The 20407-nt window shown below is 49.0% G+C and overlaps 3 protein-coding genes across 6 annotated transcripts; 1 reads left to right on the forward strand and 2 right to left on the reverse strand.

Moving 5' to 3' along the window:
- Window positions 1-10118: 10118 nt before the first annotated feature.
- Window positions 10119-12054, reverse strand: LOC101778116 (peptide methionine sulfoxide reductase A5). The gene is made up of 4 exons (XM_004964427.4): window positions 11718-12054; window positions 11335-11447; window positions 10715-10859; window positions 10119-10614 (listed from the first exon to the last, which is right to left on the reverse strand). The coding sequence occupies exons 1-4, from the start codon at window positions 12009-12011 to the stop codon at window positions 10417-10419; spliced, it is 750 nt and encodes a 249-aa protein (XP_004964484.1). The 5' UTR covers window positions 12012-12054; the 3' UTR covers window positions 10119-10416.
- Window positions 12055-12078: 24 nt separating this feature from the next.
- On the reverse strand, window positions 12079-15753 carry LOC101757181 (pentatricopeptide repeat-containing protein At2g35030, mitochondrial). Of its 4 annotated transcripts, none has more exons than XR_002677496.1 (2): window positions 12288-15753; window positions 12079-12185 (listed from the first exon to the last, which is right to left on the reverse strand). XR_002677496.1 is itself a non-coding variant. In XM_014805009.2 (2 exons), exons 1-2 carry the CDS (start codon window positions 15725-15727, stop codon window positions 13401-13403), a joined length of 1857 nt encoding a protein of 618 aa, XP_014660495.1. In that variant the 5' UTR covers window positions 15728-15753; the 3' UTR covers window positions 12216-13400. The 4 variants fall into 4 exon arrangements, 1 of the variants encoding a protein (XP_014660495.1); XR_002677497.1 differs by lacking the exon at window positions 12079-12185 and having other exon boundaries at window positions 12216-13119; window positions 13195-15753; XR_002677498.1 differs by lacking the exon at window positions 12079-12185 and having other exon boundaries at window positions 12216-12756; window positions 12856-15753.
- Window positions 15754-15967: 214 nt separating this feature from the next.
- On the forward strand, window positions 15968-20363 carry LOC101778515. Its single transcript, XM_004964428.3, has 6 exons — window positions 15968-16299; window positions 16404-16910; window positions 18340-18425; window positions 18512-18822; window positions 19246-19317; window positions 19402-20363. Exons 1-6 carry the CDS (start codon window positions 16089-16091, stop codon window positions 20069-20071), a joined length of 1857 nt encoding a protein of 618 aa, XP_004964485.1. The 5' UTR covers window positions 15968-16088; the 3' UTR covers window positions 20072-20363.
- Window positions 20364-20407: the final 44 nt, after the last annotated feature.

Below are 20407 nucleotides of genomic sequence, written 5' to 3' on the forward strand. Positions count from 1 at the left end.
TTCATCATTTCTGACTTGAATTCCTTGATGCCTGTGCTTCCTGTGATGATCAGATCATCCACATATACTCCCACAATGAGTGCTGCTCCTCCAGTGCCCCTGGTGTAAACACCATGCTCAGCTATGTTTTTTCTGAACCCAAGTGATAGAAGGCTGCTATCCAGCTTCATGTTCCACGCTCTTGGCGCCTGCCTCAGGCCATACAAGGCTTTCTCCAGTTTCAACACCTTGTGCTCTTGACCTGCCTTAACAAATCCCTGTGGCTGTACCACATACACCTCTTAACTCAGTATACCATTCAGGAAAGCGCTTTTTACATCCATGTGATGCACTTCCCATCCTTTATGAGCAGCTATAGCCAGCAGCACTCTGACAGACTCCAACCTTGCAACTGGAGCAAAAACTTCATCAAAGTCAATTCCCTGTCTCTGCACATATCCTTTAGCAACCAGCCGTGCTTTGTGCTTCACCACTGCTCCATGCTCATCACGCTTGACTTTGAATACCCACTTCAACCCAATTGGTGAATGTCCTGCAGGCAGATCAACAAGGCTCCATGTCTTGTTTTCTTCAATCGATTTCATTTCCTCCCTCATAGCTTGCTTCCAGCGAGGATCCTGCTCAGCTTCCTTGAATGTTGCCGGCTCCTCCGCACTTGCAAACATGAGCTCTGCCTGCTCCAAATCTCGTTCTGCCAGTCCCTGCATAGAACTTGGCCCCAGCACATTATCCAGCAATCTGAAACGTACCGGCGCCTCCTCATCGTGGTCTGCATCCACGAAGTCTTGCACGTTTGTTGGTGGAGAAGCAAACTCCACCTGCTCGGGTGACATCGGTGTCGCGGCTGCCGCTGGCGTCATAGGCGAATCTGATGCACCCGGCGTCAGAGGCTGCACCGTGGTCGCCGTGCTCGGTGTAGCGGGTGCGGACCTCCCCTCCACAGGTTCCCCGTCACCAGCCACGTACTCGCTTGCCACCGTGAACACCCTGAAGCCGCCGTCGTGGTACTCTCCGCCTCCATCGTCCTCACGTCCTGCGCTCCAGTCCCATTTCGCCTCTTCGTCGAAGATGACGTCGCGCGCCACGTGCACGCGCCGCGCCACCGGGTTGAACACCCGATACGCCTTGGCACCCGGTTCGTAGCCGAACATCACCATCCTCATGCTACGATCTTCAAGCTTCTTCAGATGTGGCTTCACGTTCTTCACATGAACGACGCACCCGAAAGTGCGCAGGTGCTCCACCGTGGGCTTCTTGCCATGCCAGGCCTCGTACGGGGTACGGCCGGCTAGGCTCTTCGTCGGCGCCCGGTTCAGCAGGTACACGGCCGTCACCACGGCCTCGCCCCAGAACACCGCCGGCACCGATCTCCCCTTCAGCAAGCTCCTCGCCATCGCCACTACGGTTTGATTGCGGCGTTCGACCACGCCGTTCTGTTGTGGTGAATACGGCGCCGTCAGATGACGCCGCACGCCACGACCTGCACACCATTCACCGAATTCAACAGAGGTGAACTCACCCCCATTGTCAGTGCGCAAGATCTTCAGCTTCTTCCCGGTCTCCGTCTCCACCATGGCTTGCCACCTCTTGATGGCCTCCGACGCCTCGTCCTTGCTGCTTAGCAGAGAGATCCACATGTACCTCGACGCATCGTCCACGAGCAACAGGAAATGGCGTCGCCCTCCTGGCGTCGCAGGTATGATTGGACCGCACAAATCACCGTGAACTAGGTCCAGCTTCTCCTCCGCTCGGTACTTCGCCGCCACCGGGAACGGTGTCCTCCTCTGCTTTGTCGCCACACAGCAATTGCAGAGCTGCTCGACATGCTCGATGCAGGGCAGCCCGCACACCATCTCCTTGCGCGACAGCAGGCGCAGTGCATCGAAATGCAGATGGCCGTACCTCTCGTGCCAGCGCCACGCCTCCTCGCCGCGCTGCGCCACCAGGCACACTGGCTTCACCGTCGTCAGCCGTAGCAGATACAGCCTCACCGCCGTGCGCTTCACCTTGACCACCAGACGCCGCTGCCGGTCCCAGATTCGGAGCACTCCGTCGTCGATGTGGACGGGGCAGCCTCCCTCGTCCAGCTGGCCGAGGCTCACGATGTTCGCCGTGAGCCGCGGAATGTAGTAGACGTCCGTCAGCCTCTGGTGCTTCCCATTCTTCGCCTGGAAGAGGATGTTCCCGCGGCCGGCGATATCCACCACGGATCCATCCCCAAATTTCACCGTGCCCTGAACGCCGGTGTTCAGCTCGGTGAAGACCTCGCGCGCGCCCGTCATGTGATTGGTAGCCCCGGTATCCAGATACCAGAGTCCGGCGTCGCGGTTAGCATCTCCGTCGAGCTGCGCCATCACCTTCTCCTCCACGAGGTGGACTACGGCCGGCGCCGCGTCTCCACCATCGTTGACCGCCGTCGAGGCAAAGAAGAGGGCCGGACCCTCCTCCTCCTCAGCCTCAGCAACGTGGGCCGCCAGGTTCTTGGGCTTGGTCGGGCACTCCCGGGCCCAATGCCCGGTCTTCTTGCAGCGGCGGCATTGATCCGGCCCAACATCGCTGGAAGCCGACGCCGTCTTCGATCCACCGTCCCATGGTGGTCTCGGCCCAGGCTCCTTTCTCCCAGAGCTTGAGTTGTGCCATCCGCGCCCGCGGCCACGGCCGCGGCCGCCGCCGCCGCCACTGCCGGAGCCGTGGTCCGCCTTCCTCATCCGTGCCGTCCACTGCTCCTGCGTCAGAAGCAGCTTACCGTCGGCACTTGTCGCCGCCGGCGTGTCGTCCTCGGCTTCCCAATCCTCCGCCGCACGCAGCCGTCCGCACACGTCCTCCAGTGACAGCTTGTCGAGATTAGAGGTGATCTCGATTGCAACGGCCGTCTGCTTCAATGCCTTGGGCACAGCACGCAGCAGCTTCTCGACGGTCCTGCGCGTCGTCACCACTTCGCCGAGGGTCTCCAATGCCGCCACAAGATTCTCCAAGCGCTCGGTGAAATCATCGACAGACTCACCGGGCTTGAACTTCATCGTCTCCAGCTCCTTCCGAAGACGTTGCGCCTTCACCTTCTGCACCGAGTCGTTCCCGATCCGGCGCTCCTTGATGGCCTTCCACGCTTCCAGCGCAGACCCCTTGGCTACCAGCGACGGCACCATCTCCGGTGGTACCCCGCTCGTGATGGCGTCGAGCGCCGCTCGATCCTCCTGGAACGAGACGTCACCCGGCTCGATCGCCTCCCACATGTCGCGCGCCTCCATCTTGAGCTTCATCAGCGCCGCCCACGTCGTGTAGTTCGTCTTGGTGAGCATTGGCCAGTTCGCCGGCCCGGCGTACTCCTTGACGATGCGCACCTTCTCCTCCTTGCCGCTGCCGCCCGCAGCGCCGCCCTTGCCACGGGCGCCCTTCTTCGGAGAGGGTGGCGTGTCGTCGTCGCTGGCCATCAGTGCGTAGCGGATCGCGGGGTCTCGGTTCCAACGGCGATACCGCGCCACGATCGAGTCCAGCCCCTACCGAACCTCGGCTCTGATGCCAATTGTCAGCGGCACTCCGACGATCACCGACGAGGGCCGCGGGAGCACACACACGAACTCTCTGTTTTGTGCTGCTAAAGAACAGGCAGCGTTTTTCCCTTGTATTGCTGAATACAAATAGAAGCTAACCAACGACTCCTATACGCACGGCATGCCGCCTTTCGTGAACATGCCATCCCATGTTCAGCTCCACACACCGCGCACACTCTCCTACAGACGCGCTCTGCATGCAACCATGCACTTGAGCTCCTACAGACTCGCTCAGCCAAACAAACTGGTGAGCTTATTTCAACCGTGAACAAGGAAACCGAAAATAGCTTGACAAGCATTGCACAGGATTACTCAACACTCTCGGCCGATCGGTTTGCGCTGCGCCTGCGCGAGCCTGCATCTGGCGAGTTCCCAGGGCCCCTCGAGCTCGAAATCGGGTGCCGTCGCCGTCGCGATCAGGCGGCGCGCCTCGCGAGTTCCGGCGGCGTGACAGTTTGGCGGCGAGCTCCTTGAGGCCAGGCGTGAGGCTCTTCCACCCTAGCACGAGCCGCTGCGGGTTGGGGTGCTGGGCGGCGGCCGCCGCGCATCCGAGGGCGGCCTCCACCGCGGCGACGGTGGTGCCGGAGCAGAAGCCGAATTTATGGATCCCGCGGCGGTGAATGATGAGGAGGGCGGCGACGAGGGGGTCCAGCTCGGCGGCGTCGAGGTACCTGACGGCCTCCGCGTCGGGGAGGTAGGGGAAGAGGCAGGTGAGGAAGGCGACCAGGCCGTCGAGCGACCGCCTGGCGACGCTGTCCGACGACGATCCTTTGCCGGGCGGCGCGGCGGCGGCGACGTCGGAGATGAAGCCGTTAACGCGGATGTTGGCGACGGGGTCCAGGAGGCCCAGGCAGCAGAAGTAGCCGCCGTCCACGGTGGCCTCGTCGTCGAGGTTCGCATGGCTCTGTAAGGCATCTTCAAAGGAGACACGGGTTAAGACGTATAGGTTTCGTGTCTCCAAATTTTCATCTCTGGTGATAAGTTATTGGAGACGTGAAAAATCCACGTTTTCAATGTGACTCTTATAGGATATACGTTTTGGCAAATCCGAGTCTCTTATGAGGGTCTCCAATGACTCTATCATAGGAGACGCGGATTTGGTAACCCTCAACAACTGAAATACCGTACTATAGCCATTTAATTCTTAGTTTCACAATTTTTAAATAGTATGGACAATTTTGACATGAGTAGATGACTTTTGTACTATCTCCTGATCTTTTCTCTTGATGTACATATAGGTTGAAACTTTGTACTCCTTTCATCCCAATTTATAAGTCATTCTGGGATTTTTAGCAGAAACTAAGGTAAGAGGAGAATGTCACTTCTGCCCCTCTTCCTCTTAAGTTAATGCAGGCAACTTATGGGTGACAGCTAGCACATCAACGAAGCAATTACATACGCACACCAACAATTTCAAATCTCTCTGTCTCAGCTCGCTCGGAGACACAACCTACGGTTTCAAATTTCTCTCTCTGGCGGATGCAGAGCATCTCGCCACCGGTGCCAGGAAGCCATCAGGCCAGCGCGTGATCCACTTCTTTAAGTCAGGCTACTCGCCCGTGAGCCTAGATCCCCAACGCTGGCCACCCAACCACACTGGATAGCAGAACTACAGCTACATGAACTTGATCACCAGGTGAGCTCCTCAAGCGAGATGACCCCCGGCCAGCTGACCTTCCTCCTGTTCTCTGCATCGAAGCCAACTCATCAAATGTTGCATCATCTACATCAATAGGTGTGAAATTAAGTGGTTCAATCTGCAATTCATCTCAGATGGCTGCAAGTGTTTTGCTAGACCTTAATTGTACACCTCCAGAGGACTCAGACAGTGGAATCATACCTAGAGAAGGCAATTCTGCAACCCACGAGGATGCCAACACTCTAGCTCAAGATGGTGGTGACTGTGTTGCTGCAAGTATAAGTTCTGCATCTGCCTCTTCCTCGCTCCTCTGTTGGCAGGCTTGATGTGTTAAAAATATGCTGGAACGTGGCTGATGAGTTAGAAATTTTGATCTAGCCAACAAATACAAATCCAATATGCTCGTGGCTAAATAACATCATCATGTTGTCCATTTTCTTGTGCTCTTATAAAAATAGCAAGTTGGCTTATCCATGAGTGAGTTCTGAATAGCATGTTGACATGTTGTTGATTACTTTAAATCTTTTAGTTGTTCAATGTCATAATTTTTTAAAAAAAACAATTAATTTGAATCAACTAAATTTTTAGACAGCATAATCATACCTGGAGAAGGCAATTCTGCAGCCCACCAAGATGCCAACACTCTAGCTGAAGATGAAGGTGGTGACTCTATTGCTACAGGTATAAGTTCTGCATCTGCCTCTTCCTCGCTCCTCTGTTAGGTGGCTTGATGAGTTAAAAATATAGCTGGAATGTGACTGATGAGTTAGAAATTTGATCTAACCAACAAATGCAAATCCAATATGCTCATGGCTAAATAACATCATCATGTTGTTCATTTTCTTGTGCTCTTATAAAAATAGCATGTTGGCTTATCCATAAGTCAGTTCTGAATAGCATGTTGGCATGTTGTTGATTCAATCTTTTAGTTGTTCAATGCCATGAATTAAAAAAACATTAGTCTGAATCAACCTAATTTTCTTCTCTTATTATTACACTTGCAGATGTGGTAGCACAAATGAGGTTAAGGAGATGGTTAACTGATGCTCAAAGATACGTTGTGTACACATCTTTGCATGCCAAGAGAAGAAATGGGAAACTACCAAAGAATGCAACAAAGGAGGTTGGTACTTTCTTTCATGCTCATATTCGAGTTATCCAAAGGATCTGGAAATGTGCATGTGAGCAGATTGCACTAGGACAAGAGGTTGATGTTTCTAACAGAAGAATTGGTCAAGTGGGTCGCAACAAAGTTCAACTTGATCTCTCTCAAATGGCCACAATTCCATTGAATAGAAGATCCACCTTAAAGTCACTAGCCAAATCCTTAGACATCAATGTTTCGACATTGCACAGGAAGTTCAAGATGGGTGAGATAAGACGTCACTCCAGTACATTGAAGCCACACTTGAGAGAGAGCAACAAAAGAGATAGACTGCAGTTCTACATTTCAATGTTGGATCAGGGAACTCTAGGGGAAGCAGAACTCAAATTCATTGATATGCAGAATATAGTGCATATTGATGAGAAATGGTATTTTATGACAAAAAGGGAAAGAAATACTACCTGACGCCTGAAGAAGATGACTATGAACGCACTATTCAAAACAAGAACAACATTGGTAAAGTCATGTTCCTTACTGCTGTAGGTAGGCCAAAATATTGAGCAAGGAAATTTGACATTTTCTGGAAAACTCGGAGTGTGGCCATTTGTGAAAGAGATACCTGCTGCAAGGAGGAGCTGGAATAGAGAAAGAGGGATCTTAGAAACTAAATCTATCATAGTCAACAGGGAGGTCATGAGACAATATTTGATTGAAAAGGTTATCCCAGCCATCCAAGACAAGTGGCCACAAGAAGATAGAGACAAGATTATTTTCATTCAACAAGACAATGCTAGAACCCATGTTCATCCATATGACCCAGCCTTTCTTGAAGTTGTGGTGGCTACTGGGCTAGACATTAGACTAATGCAACAACCAGCAAATTCCCCAGACATGAATGTTTTGGACCTTGTTTTGTTCAACTCTATACAGTCCTTAACCGACTGTGGCAGTCCAGAAACTATTGAAGGTCTAATTCATAATGTGGAGGAAGAGTTTGAAGATTATGATGAGGCAATCCTAAATCGATATTCCTAAGTCTCCAATCGTGCATGAAAGAGATCATGAAAATTGGAGGAGGGAATGGGTACAAACTCCCACATATGAATAAGCAACGTCTAGAAAGAGAAGGGAGACTACCTTATTGGTTGTCATGCGAGAATGGTCTCTATGCTATCGTGCTAGCCCATCTAGCACAATTCGGTTGAGTATCTTAGTGTGTTGCTATAGGTGATTTTGTAAAGATTATGCTAGCACATTTTCAAAGATTATTTTTTATTTAAAGAGAGGAGCAAAATCATTCAGAACCTATATACTGATAGTATGAGTGACAATACTTATCTGCAATGCTACTCCAAGGTGGTCTCATTCTCACTGATCTCATATTAGCTTGCACATGCAAGAAAGCAACATTCCACCACCACCACCATAAGTTGCAAGAAAGCAACTTGATCTCTCTAAAATGGTGCACTCAATTCAACCTACTCTTTAGCCTAGTCAAAACACAAGCAAGTCCAAAAGAACACCACCACCACTGTCTTAGCGTCTTGTGCGCCGCAGCGTAAGCCTAAGGAAAGTGACAAGAAGCTTACGGTATCCTGGGCATTGTAGAATGGACGCCACACTGCCTGTACATGGAAGCTTACGGTGCAGATGACCACCTCGGTGCGCTCGTCCGATCCATAGTCTGCTGTAAGAGCACGCAACACGCACGGATAGAGGATCAGCATCAAAAGGAAGGGGAGATGATAGATTTGAGGCATGGACTGAAGCACGCACTGGTAGAGCGGTGGAGGGCGAGGAGGAAAATGAGCAGGAGCAGACGATGAGCACCGGCACAGCTGCCGCCAACACGCTGCAGCTACGCTTGTTGGGACTTGTTGAACGCCGCGACGCTGTTGATGACGAGGTGGAAGTTGATGGCGCCAGGCACCACCTCAGCGAACCACGCGTCGACTGGACCGACGCCGTGGAGAGCCTCCCCCCAACAAGGGGCAACTCCTTGAGCAGCAACTTGATGACGCCGAACAAGTTTGACGCAGCGCATATTAACCAACCAAATCAGGAAAAAGATGCAATTTTTATCGAACAATACAAGATTCCTAATGAAGATTTTGGGGAGGAGGAGGTACGTACACTAAATCTAGACGGGTGCCACCGCCGCCGCCTTCTGCCCTTCTTCTTGCGCCGCCCTAGATCCAACTCGCGAGTGCACGAGGTGGGGCTGGACAGCGCGTGGGAGATGAAGCGGAGTTGGCACCATGCGCATGGCCGCGCCAGCGCCTTCGAGTGGGGACCTCACCGAGGGTGTCGAGATCGTCCTAGCAGCAGGGCATCGCGGCGGGCAGTCTTTGGGGAAGGTTCGATCTGGATCTGGGGCGGAGGGAGCTAAGCAGTCGACCGGGCGAAGGAGTGAGGAGCGAACTGAGCGAGCGGAGGCGAGGGTAATTTCGGAATAGATAGATGCCAAATGACTACGGGATGGTACGACGACTTACATTTTTTCTGAAAAAAGTAAACAAGCCGGAACGACTTATAAATTGGGATGGAGGGAGTATTTGATATAAAATTAATTTGAGTTTTTTGACCGGTGATTACTGAGTTTTTCGTGTTATCACGTAGAACCTACTGTAGCAGCATGTGTTCCAAAGCATCTGTCAAGTTCTTCCACCTAGCTACACCAATCTTGCATGTTATTCTATGCTACAGGTTATTTCAACTGAACTCATGTTGTTCTATTTGCAGAGTGTAAAATTTTTAGAAAATGGCTGGCTCTGAGGATATACACACTCTTGTATGTGAGAATGGAACTACAATGATCAAGGTCAGGAACTCAATATGTACTTCCCCTCTTCTTATGAAATCAAACATCAATATGTACTTCTCCAAACATTGGTGGATTCAGTTTGCTTAACACCGTAGAGCTGCAGTGTTTGACCTTTTCATGTTTGCTTGGTGAAGTAATGAATATTTTTGGTGTCATGTTTATGGTTACATATGTATATCTACAATTGAATGAATATCTCATCCTAGGTCTTCCATTTTTCTGATTGATATAATTATGCTTGGTTGTTTTCTGTTTGATTTGTTAAGTAATGAATGTTCTTCTCATGTTTTAGACTGTACAAGACAAGTTGAGCAAGTTTAGAATGATTCTGTGCATTAGTTATTAGTTAGTTGACACATGGGAGAACTGGATGTAAATTATGGAACTAGTACTATCTTTTGATGTAAATGAGAAACTACTGCAATATCTATTTTTTCTTTTTTTTCTTTTTTAATTTGTCATTGGAGACGTGGGTTGGCAAAACGTGTCTCCAACAAAGAAGCTAGGCAGGCAGCTCGGCAGCTACGCATGGAGCGAGGGAGGGTTTAGGATTGGAAAATACATTAATACACAATGATCTGTATTGGTGATGTTTCTTTTTTTTTCTTTTTTTAATTTGTCATTGGAGACGTGGGTTGGCAAAACGTATCTCCAACAAAGAAGCTAGGCAGGCAGCTGGGCAGCTACCTGCGAGGGAGGGTTTAGGATTGGAAAATACATTAATACGCAATGATCTGTATTGGCCGTCACCGCGGAGACAAAACAAGATTTATATTATCACCACGCTACTTTTGTCCACGTAAAAAAAAACGCTACTTTTGTTTCCTTTCTAGCCGATTCAGGCCGATTTTCACGGTGACCTGCCATTTCGATCCTCAGCTGCTCGGATTCCGATTTTCACGTAAAAAATGGGGAAGGTAAATTGGACTCCAAGCATAAATTAAAGAATTGCTAACTTTTATCCCACATAGTACTAGTCCAAGATCAGCACAAGCTCTGCTAAACAAGAACGAAAATCTATATTTTCACAAATGAACAGCCAAATTTACAATAACGACTCGTCTGTTCAGTAAGCTTGGGCCATAAATTCGGGTTACAAATGGGGTAACACACACAACTTCTGCAGTCACGAACTCAATGAACATGCTATGAGCAACTATATAATATGTGAGCAAACTGAAGAATGGATGACTGAGGTCATCATGGTGCACTGAAATTCTTCTCTGCGAAATCATGCACCTGTCTCGCGTTGTGTCTACATTGCAACAGTCGATTTGAGTCCTGGGTCTAGTATGAGCTAAATTTCCCTTAAGATGGGCCATCCTTTCTTTGAAATCTCATTAATCTTGGAGCTAATTCTCTTTTGGGTATTTGCAGGGCAGAGCTCAGCAGCATATGCATTAAGCTTAGCAGCTAGTGTTGATGTCAGGAGCTCCTCCTCTGGCAAATTCCCAATCAATTGAAGGAGGAATGGCTTGCGCTTCAGTTCAAATTTCTAGCATAGAAATTCAGCTCATATAAATACAAACAGAAAATTGAAGAATCATAATGCATTGTATCTGGATGCTCAAAGGGAAGTAAAGTGGAATTGCTACCTGATGTTCTGGTTCAGCAGGATGAAACACCCCCAATGGTTGGATCTGTGTGGTAATAACGCTGCTGCGATCCTTAGCTTGTTCTTTCTCTTTGCTAAGAGCAGCCAATCTGGCCTCAATGGTTCCATTAGTAAAGATGACAGATCTGCAACCATATCAGTGACTCCACAATTAGTTATAATGTCTCTTGGACCTATCCAATCACAAAACAACCATAAAGTTCATTCATGATTCATGAAAATCATTTGCTTAAGATACTAGTGCCATGATACACCACAACACAAATAGATACTTGTCAACCCAATCAGTTATCAATTCCGATACCATGATTTAAAGGAAAAAAATGGTGGATTTAATCTGATAGAAGCATCATACAAGCACTGCAACTAAAATTCACCTAACATGAACTGGGCACAGGACGTTTATTATCAGTTTCACAATAACATAATTAAAGGAAAGATAATGGCTTTAGTCTGACAATAGCATCACCGGGGCAATACCTAACATGGAATGGCCACAGGACACCACGCAAAGATGATCACAAACTTACTAGACGAAACGTTCATGACAAGTTATGCAAAAAAGTGCCAATTTTGCTAGAAAGATGATAGCTCAATTACCTGTACTGGTTGCCAACATCTGGCCCTTGCCCAAACACCTCCCGTGGATCATGACTTGCCCAGAACACATCCAAAAGCTGCCTGTAGTGAATCAGCCGGGGATCATACTCAACCTACATGATTCAAGAGCGGAAACCTGTCATTGCCAATCATCAGTTGCTCAGAAAACAATTCAGTGCCTAGTAGTTCCAAACTTAAAACGCAAACAACTAAATCAATTAAATGACCGAAGCAGGATCAAGCATGTCAGCACGCAAGATAAAACAAGCCTCAATTTCTTCAAGTACACGGCTGCACTGCACATGAACTGAGTGAACCATTTCAATGCATATGAGAAGTGATACAGAGATCGATAGGCTACTAGAATGGGTGGGGGTTTGCACCTTGACGCACTCGGCGTGGTCGGCGAGGTTGCGGTACTCGGGATTGGCCTTGGAGCCGCCGGCGTAACCAACGGAGGTGCGGATCACGCCGGGAAGGCAGCCAAACGCCGCCTCCGACCTCCAGAAGCTCCCCAGCGCGAACACCGCCGTGGCCGGCGCTCCCCCGCGCGGCAGCAGCGCTCCCCGGACGGCGCCGCCGCGGGCCGGGAGGCGCGCGCCGGAGACCCCCGCGACTAGGAGGATGAGCGCCCCTATTACGGCCGCGACGCCAGCGGCGGCGGAGGGGGCGGCCATGGCGTCGGCCGGAGATCGGGATCGGGGAGGAGCGTGACCAACCGGCGAGTGGGCTTGAGGGTGGTTGCTCGTCGGTGTGGAACTGACTATTCGAAGGGGTTTGGACGGTTGGTGATGGTGGGCTGGTGGGCCGAACAAGTGGTCCACTAATGGGCTTGAAGGCCATGTTTGGGCCTAAATGAAGGTAAAGAAAGGCCTTTTCGGTTAAACAATTAAAACAACTCCAAACGAGAGTTCTCTTAAAAAAAACTTGAAATGAGAGTGGCCAAAAAATACCTATTACAACTCAGTTCAGAGCCTTCCAGGTTAGATTTTGCTACTTAAAACCCCAGAAATAATCATACAACCCGCAGCACAGACCAACTCACACAGTTCAGAACCGAAAGGACCTCCATTTTTGGCCTGCGTGCAGCAGCAAAAAAGCTTCGTCATCTCTAAATTGGAGCACATCCAGTTTTGCCCGCCTCCTTGAGCGCAAGCAGATCCATCCTCTTGCAGCAGGTGGCCAGCAAGCACCAGCCTCCTTCCACTGTATCATCTCCGGCCTCCGGACCTGAAGTTCCGGGTCCAAGGAAAGCTCTGCCCCCAACGGGACATTCCCGAACCTTAAGAATCGCCAGGTTCCTGATCAGCTCAGTCCATCTGGCATCGGCAGAAGTTCTGGGCGTGCACCCAGGCTCTTTGATGGGCGATGCTTGCTTCGAGGGATTCCAGGTGCCGGGTGGGACAACAACACCCTCCAGTTCTTCAACCCCATGCAGAATTTACAATTACAAGCAGGTACACACCATCTAAGACAGGCACTTGATAAGTTGATATACACTATCACCAATGAAACACGCACCTTGCACAAAGTATTTGTTCATGCATAGTGTGTTGTAGTAGCATTCTGTCCCCAGCACATGCGTTGAAGAACCAGCAACAGAGCAAACATACCCATACCCATTTCTATTATTCTGGCACATCAAATCACCTTTTCCTCCTGAACACCAAGGCTAGTGCTCCGGAACTCTCTGGTCCATGTTTGAGACTTGCAAGTTCTCACCTGATAAAGGTTGCCATTTTCGGAAGTTATTGCCAGTACTGAGTTCACTGCTACCACAGAGATCTGCAGGAAAGCTTTTAGTTATTGCCAGTACTGAGCTCACTGCTACCACAGAGATCTGCAGGAAAGCTTTCGGACCTTCGGGTGTCTCCAAACTTGTTTTGACAACTGAAACCTGAGAATGAAGGCTTGGTAGACATGGTATGATGGTGCTCTAACTACTAAGAAAAGCACCTTAGCAGCTTAATACTCCTAAGCAACCTGTTTCCAAGGACTTTACAGCAAAGATGAGTCTGAGATCGAAATCCATGGATAAGGCTGAAGAAAAGTTTCTTGGAGGACAATCAGACAACCTGCAGGAGAGCACCAGTGTTAAACAATAAATCAAGAATTAACTTGACTGCCACCGCTAAATACTTCTATTCTTGTAAGATAATTGTACTGTTAATCTAAATCAAAATAGTAAAAGTTCATTCGCCAAACTAGTGCGAGAAGTGCAAAAACTACAAACTAAAAAATCAAAATAATAGAACAGGCAAAAGTAAAAATTTAATTTGTTAGCAGTGAAACTTAAGTTAGGAAGAACCATAAGATTGGCAAAGTTAACAAAGCAAATGTGATCCAGAACCGAGGAGTCAAGATTCCTGCAAATTGGCACTACTACTTAGTGACAGGACAGCCACTTTAGCCATATGTGTAACACCATGGCATGGACAGCAAACATACTCTAGAAGGTTGGATTGAATGATGGAGGTTACTTTGTTTGACTGAATCCTTGCGGTTCAAATGAAAATACTTCAGATTGTAACTAAATAGCCACTACCTCCTCATCAAAAAGCATATTGTCAGTGGGAACAGTTCCAACAATCCTCATCATGTGATGGATATCTTGCACCAAACCATTGATCAACTCAGATTCACTATGGGACTTATCACGTGATACAAATATATGAACCTTATTTGCCACCTCAATCCAACTGCATCCTGGTTGTTTCTTAAGTCCTCGGTTGTTCATCTCTGACCTAATTTGTGCTGCTTCTTTCCACTTACCAGCAGAAGCATAGATGTTAGACAGGAGAGTATAGGTGCCAGCATTATCAGGTTCTGCTTCTAAAAGACTTCTAGCGGCCAAATTGCCAATGCTCACATTTCCATGTGCATTACACCCACCTAGAAGGGCACTCCAGACAGAACCTGATGCAGGCTTAATCTTAAGACAGTGAATTAACCTTTTAGCATCATCAAGCCGTCCTGCTCGACTACAAAGATCAATCAAACTAGTATAATGTTCATCACGCACTGCAACTGACCTATCTTTAACCATGGATTCAAAGATCTTAAGCCCATCATCAACCAAACCAGAGTGGCTACATGCTGAGAGCAACACCACATAGGTAACATCATTAGGCTTATATCCATTTTCTTGCATCTTATCATACAAGCGTATAGCTTCTAAGGCAACACCATGATGCGCATATGCCGCAATAATTCCATTCCAAGAGATCAAGTCCTTCTCCCTAGAAACATCAAACAACTTTCTTGCCAATCCAATTTCACCACACTTGGAATATACATTCATCAGGGCAGACTCGACAAAAGTATCAAACTGAAATGCTGTTTTGCATATCATTTGATGCACCTGCTGCCCTTCACAAAGCGCCGCAAGATTGCTGCATGCATCAAGAGCACCTAAAAATGTCACTTTATTTGGTGTGACACCTTCGGTAAGCATGCCATTAAATAACCGCAGTGCCAGTTCACTCTGCATGCCTTGCAAATAACCTTTCATCATGGTGGTCCAAGTGACAACATTCCTTTCAGGCGTCTTATCAAAGAGCTCACGTGCCCTCTTCAGATCTTTGTTCTGGATGAAACCGTTAATCATAATGTTCCAAGAAGCAGTATCCCTCCTGTTCATCTTCATGAACAAATCCAGCGCTTCATCAATCCTGTGGTTACCTATGTACCCAGAGATCATGGCATTCCAAGAAACTACATTCCTGTTGGGCATGGCATCAAACAACACTCGAGCCTCATCAACATTACCGTACCGTGCAATGCCGGTAACCATAGTTGTATAAGCCATCACATCCCTACCTGGCATTCTCTGAAACAGCTTGCGCGCTTCATCCACTCTCCCTGCCCGCACCAACGCGGCCAGCAGAATGTTCCATGAGCCGGCATCCCTCACCGGCATGCGATCGAACAGCGTGCAGGCATCGTCCACACGTCCCGCCGCGACGTACGCCTCCAGCATCGTGTTCCAGGAGACGACGTTCCGCTCCGGCATCCGCTCGAACAGCGCCTCGGCCTCCTCGACGCGGCGGGCGCGCGCGTACCCGGAGAGGAGCGCCGTCCAGGTGACCACGTTCCGGCGCGCGTCCGGGTGGTCGAACAGCGCCCGCGCGTCCCGCAGCATCCCCCGCCGAGCGTACGCCGACACCATCGCCGTCCAGGCCACCACGTCCCGGTCGGGCGTTCCCTCGAACAGCCTGCGCGCGTCCCACACGCGCCCCTCCGCGGCCAGCTCCGCGATGCAGCGGCTCGAGTCCTCCACGCGCTCGAGCCCCACGGCAGCCGCGGACGCGCTCGCGCCGCCGTAAGAGGCGCAGGTGGCGAGCCAGAGCCGCGGCGAGGAGCGGAGCCGCCGCAGCGCCGCCGAAGCTACCATACCTTCTTCCCGTGGGCTGTGGCCGACGTAGCGACACTGCCAGTTTCCAAGCCGTCAGCCCGTCACATCCGTTACCTTCTTTCCGTCAAAGCTTTAGATCTGACCGTCCATCCAGCGGCCGACGGCTAGGGTTGCTTGGTCCCACCCACCAGAGCCCGACGCGGCCACCGAGGCCGTTGCTCCGTACAGCAAAGACGCTAGGCTATCTAAACGGAAGCGCACCCGAAACCTTCCCGAAAGGCCAAGGCGTCGTCGAATCGAATCGAAATCGAAGCCAGCGAGGCGGCGGCGAAGTGGGGGATTGGCGGCGGGGGCCCACGCGTCAGAGAAAGAGAGGGGGAGTTCTCCGGCGGGCGGGGCGATGGCCATGGCGTCCTCCTCCTCCGGTGGCGGCGGCGGCGACGGCGACGGCGACGGCGCCGACCCGATGGCGCTCGTGCAGGGGTACACGCCCGAGGAGCTCGCCATCGCGGGGGAGTTCCTCACCACCTGGCTCCCTTTCCTCTCCGCGAGCCTCTGCCCCTCCTGCGTCTCGTCGCTCCGCGGCCGCGTCGACTCCCTGCTCCCGCGAGGTAACCGCCGGCCGGTGCGGCCCGGCTTCTGTGTGGCCGTACACTTGTGCTACTAGGGTTTCTTGGTTAGTTCTTGTGCCTGACGCCCAGCCAACCCCGCGCAGACGAGGAATCGCCGCCGACGCCGACGCTCCGGATCGATCAGATTGAGCCGTCGGGGTGGGACTCGGATCCCGCGCCTCAGCAGCATCCGCCTGTCGAGCCCACCGGATGGGACTCGGATCCGCCCCCGCCGCCGCCGGCGCAGCAGCAGCCGGCGCCGGCGCCGGCGGAAAAGCCGAGGATGTCGTGGGCGGACATGGCGCAGGAGGACGAGCTCGCCGCGGCGGCGGAGGAGGACGCGGCGGCCACAGCGGCCGACGACGGGGAGGAGGGGGGCGAGGTTGGGAGGCCCAAGGTGCAGCTGACAAGGGAGCAGCGGGAACAGAGGAGGTTCAAGAACGTGGTGCGGAAGAAGGATTTCATCTGCCTCGAGAGAGTTAATGGCCGCCTCGTCAACATCCTTGCGGGCCTTGAGCTTCATTCTGGCGTGTTCAGCTCAGCTGAGCAGCGGCGCATTGTCGAGTGCGTGTATGACCTCCAGGAGAGAGGCAGGCGTGGGGAGCTCGGAGGTGAGTCTCACTCATTGATTCCTATATTAGGCCGCGATGTGTTTTGCTGCAGAAATTGAGGATCAAAGTCACTGAATTTTCATAATGACTAGGCATTGGAGAAATGTTTGGATAAATTAGCTCAGGGCTGGTGACAATTCAATTCAAAGTTGCACAGTTATACGTTACCATATGAGGTCAACTCTATAGTGCCAGAACTATCCCCTCGAGTATGACTATTATCGAAAAGCCTAGCTGATAATAATGTAGAACATCATTTCTCTCAGCAAATGCCACCTATATATTAGTTTTATTGCACACATTAGCATGGTTTTTGAGGTGCTGTGGCGTCCATTGCCATGGACCGCTTGGCGACAAGGTGTAATTAGTACCTTTTCCATGTCCTGTCATCCTGTGGCATTGGGAATACACCTGGACATGAGTCTACTACACCAGTGTTTACCTGTTTCTATAAACTGTAAGCCTTACCATTTTAGCATTACTAATTCTGCATGATTTAGTATTGTCCACACATTTTTCTGGTTTCCTTATTTATGTGCCTGTAGATCAATTGTATTTATTCACATCAGCATCCAAGCAAACAAACATGCACACCTTACTGTATTTCTTCCAGCCCTGGATCCAATTCTTACAGGACTGCAGTATATTAGTAGTGAAGTGGGCTGTCCTCAGACTTTGGTTCAGACAAATCCTTGAATGCACTTTGTTCTTCATAGTATTTCAGAAAAAAGAGATCTTTTGTTGAAATCTTACAGAAATTAATTATGTAGAATGGAATATCCACAGTCATCCTATCCTGCAGCAGGATTCCTGCTTCTCTTATTGTGGGCTGATTGCACATGCCATATTTTATTGTAACTGATTCTGTGGATCGCCGAGGCCTTTTAACATATAAAATATTGCGCAAACTTAAGCCTTTATATTACTACAGTGCTAGACTGCGTATAATACCATAAGGTCGAGATGACTTTCGTGACTCCATGCATTCACCATGAACAGGCATGTAATCACTGCTTGACTTTGCATTGCAAGCTTTGAGAAGTTGATTGTACAAACTTCTCAATGACATGTCAAGCTAGTGGATGTTATAAATTCCTCCTTAACTTAATCACATTATATTGATTTCAGTTTCTCCTTTGTGGGGCTGGATGGTGTCTTAATTGAATCAATAAAATTTTATCAAATGATTGCTATTTCAACTTTATTAACATTTTAGGTGAAAGCATAAATGGAAAGTAAATAAATTATGCAATTTTAGGACTGTTATACTTCCTATATCTCAAACTGTATAATAGTATTAGTGTATTACGCTTTGTTTGCCATATAGTATTGTTGTAGATTGTATCAAACTGTTTAAGTTGCAGTTGTTTGTTTGCCATATTTAGCTTTCTATTTTGTGTGTCTGAATCCCTACGTTTCCTCATGCCAGATCGCACATACACTGAACCCCAAAAATGGATGCGTGGTAAAGGCCGGGTAACAATCCAATTTGGATGCTGTTACAATTATGCTACGGTACTTTCCTCTGAGAATTCCATCATCTTGTAAATTACATGTAACATTGTTGGACATCTGTAATCTAAACGAAATCTTCATGGCAGGACAAGAATGGAAATCCACCAGGCATTATACGAACCATTGTTTCTGATCCAATGCCTGATCTCTTTAAGACTATGATTAAGAGACTGGTGCGATGGCAAGTTCTGCCAACAAATTGTGTACCGGACAGCTGCATTGTAAATATATATGAACCTGCCGATTGCATCCCACCACATATTGATAGCCATGATTTTGTTCGGCCATTTTGTACCGTTTCTTTCCTCAGCGAATGCAACATTCTTTTTGGATCCAACCTGAGAGTTTCTGCCCCTGGAGAATTCACTGGTTCGGTTGCGATCCCTCTCCCTGTCGGGTACATATCTTGCCATGTTCTTTCCTTCTGCTAATTGATTTCTTATTATGGCAATTGCACTTTGTTATTGTTATATACTATTTGGATAGCTTCAAAATTGATTTTATTCCTTGTCATTTCAAAGTTGTGAATATATATGATTTTGAACTGTTTAGTAGCTCATTTGACTTCTGTAAATGACTTCTTGCTGCATGGTACAGTTTTTCCTGCTAAGGTTTGTTTTCTAATGATTAGTTATTGCATATCTTGTTTTTGCTGCAGATTGCTGCAAAGATCTATTTTTAACAGTTAATTTTTGCTTAGCTTGTTTCCATAGTTATATCTTTAATTTTACATTATTTGCGAAGTTGTATCTTTGTTTTATAGTGGTACAGTTCGTAAATGTAGTGTGGGGTTCTTCTTACTAAATATGAACATTCACAGGTCTGTGCTTGTCCTGAATGGCAATGGCGCTGATGTAGCAAAGCATTGTGTTCCTGCAGTCCCGACCAAAAGGTAGCGCTTATCTGTTGTATTGTTTTTCAGAACTTATTGAACTGTCATATTCAAAATCTGATGCATTTACTTTCTAAAACACAGGATATCCATTACCTTCAGAAAAATGGACCCAGCAAAGCGTCCATTCAAGTTTAAAGATGATCCAGAACTGCTTAACCTTACACCTCTAGGGACAGTTGTGCAAGAAGCTGGCAGATCATCAGATGAAGGCAAGGGCAAGCTACCTGACGTCCAGATAACAAACCTGAGCAAAGTATCCAGAGGCAAGAGGTCTAAAGGAAGAACATCTGCTGGGAAAATTGGAAGTGGCATTCTTGGAGAGCAACCTCCTGGGCATGAGCAAGCCCCTGCAGTAGAAGTTCTGTCACTGCAAAGTCTTCATGGCCAGCGTCCCGTCTCTGCCTCAAGTTCTGAGAGAGAAAGTTACTCTGGTGGTAGATCAAGGGAACCTAGATATCAAACTAATGTTCTTGGCATGCAGCCTCGGGTGGATAATATCAGAGAGTGGCCACGCCGGTTGGCACAAGATAGGCGGCATGGCAATGGCGTGAGTTCGAGTGAAGATGGTGCGGAATCTGGGGAAAGGAGACCACGGGTGGAGCATCGGCAGATCTCGTTGATAAACAGAACAATAAACGATGACATAGATTCGCTCTCAATCTCAAGCCGTGAATCAGGGGACCAGCCTCGTGCGAGCGTCCGGACCTTGTATAACAAGCCAAGGAGGACCAGAGTAAGCCTGGATGATTGAGCCATGCTCTTTCATGCCCGCGAACGGAATCTTTTTGTGGAAAGAAGCCCTGGACATCTGAAAGGGTATCTAATCTGTATATTTCATTGGGTGCTATGAAAGCACCAAAGAGATAGCGTAGAGCCTCTCGTGGTAGACGTGTATTGAATGGACTAGGGACGAGGGTTTGTTGCACGATAATCAGGCTCCTCTTCTGTAGATAGAGAATCTTTTCGGGATGTTGTAATTTTGACTGGTGCATTGTGATTGATGACTGCCCAATAATTTGATCGAATCCTAGCTGAACTCGAGACATGAATCTTGCGTGTTTTTTGCCTGTGCCGTTGGTGATGGTCG

The sequence above is a fragment of the Setaria italica genome, chromosome IV (genome assembly GCF_000263155.2).
Source record: "Setaria italica strain Yugu1 chromosome IV, Setaria_italica_v2.0, whole genome shotgun sequence".
NCBI classification, from domain to species: domain Eukaryota; kingdom Viridiplantae; phylum Streptophyta; class Magnoliopsida; order Poales; family Poaceae; genus Setaria; species Setaria italica.

Excerpts from the sequence above, each read along its gene's own strand:
- LOC101778515 (XM_004964428.3), top strand. The coding sequence starts at position 16,089 with ATGGCCATGGCGTCCTCCTCCTCCGGTGGCGGCGGCGGCGACGGCGAC. Across the intron at positions 16,911-18,339 it reads CAGGCGTGGGGAGCTCGGAG|ATCGCACATACACTGAACCC; the intron begins GTGAGTCTCACT and ends TCCTCATGCCAG. Across the intron at positions 18,823-19,245 it reads GCGATCCCTCTCCCTGTCGG|GTCTGTGCTTGTCCTGAATG; the intron begins GTACATATCTTG and ends GAACATTCACAG.
- LOC101778116 (XM_004964427.4), bottom strand. The coding sequence starts at position 12,011 with ATGGCCGCCCCCTCCGCCGCCGCTGGCGTCGCGGCCGTAATAGGGGCG. Across the intron at positions 11,448-11,717 it reads ACCACGCCGAGTGCGTCAAG|GTTGAGTATGATCCCCGGCT; the intron begins GTGCAAACCCCC and ends TGAATCATGTAG. Across the intron at positions 10,615-10,714 it reads CTGCTGAACCAGAACATCAG|AAATTTGAACTGAAGCGCAA; the intron begins GTAGCAATTCCA and ends TTTCTATGCTAG.
- LOC101757181 (XM_014805009.2), bottom strand. The coding sequence starts at position 15,727 with ATGGTAGCTTCGGCGGCGCTGCGGCGGCTCCGCTCCTCGCCGCGGCTC.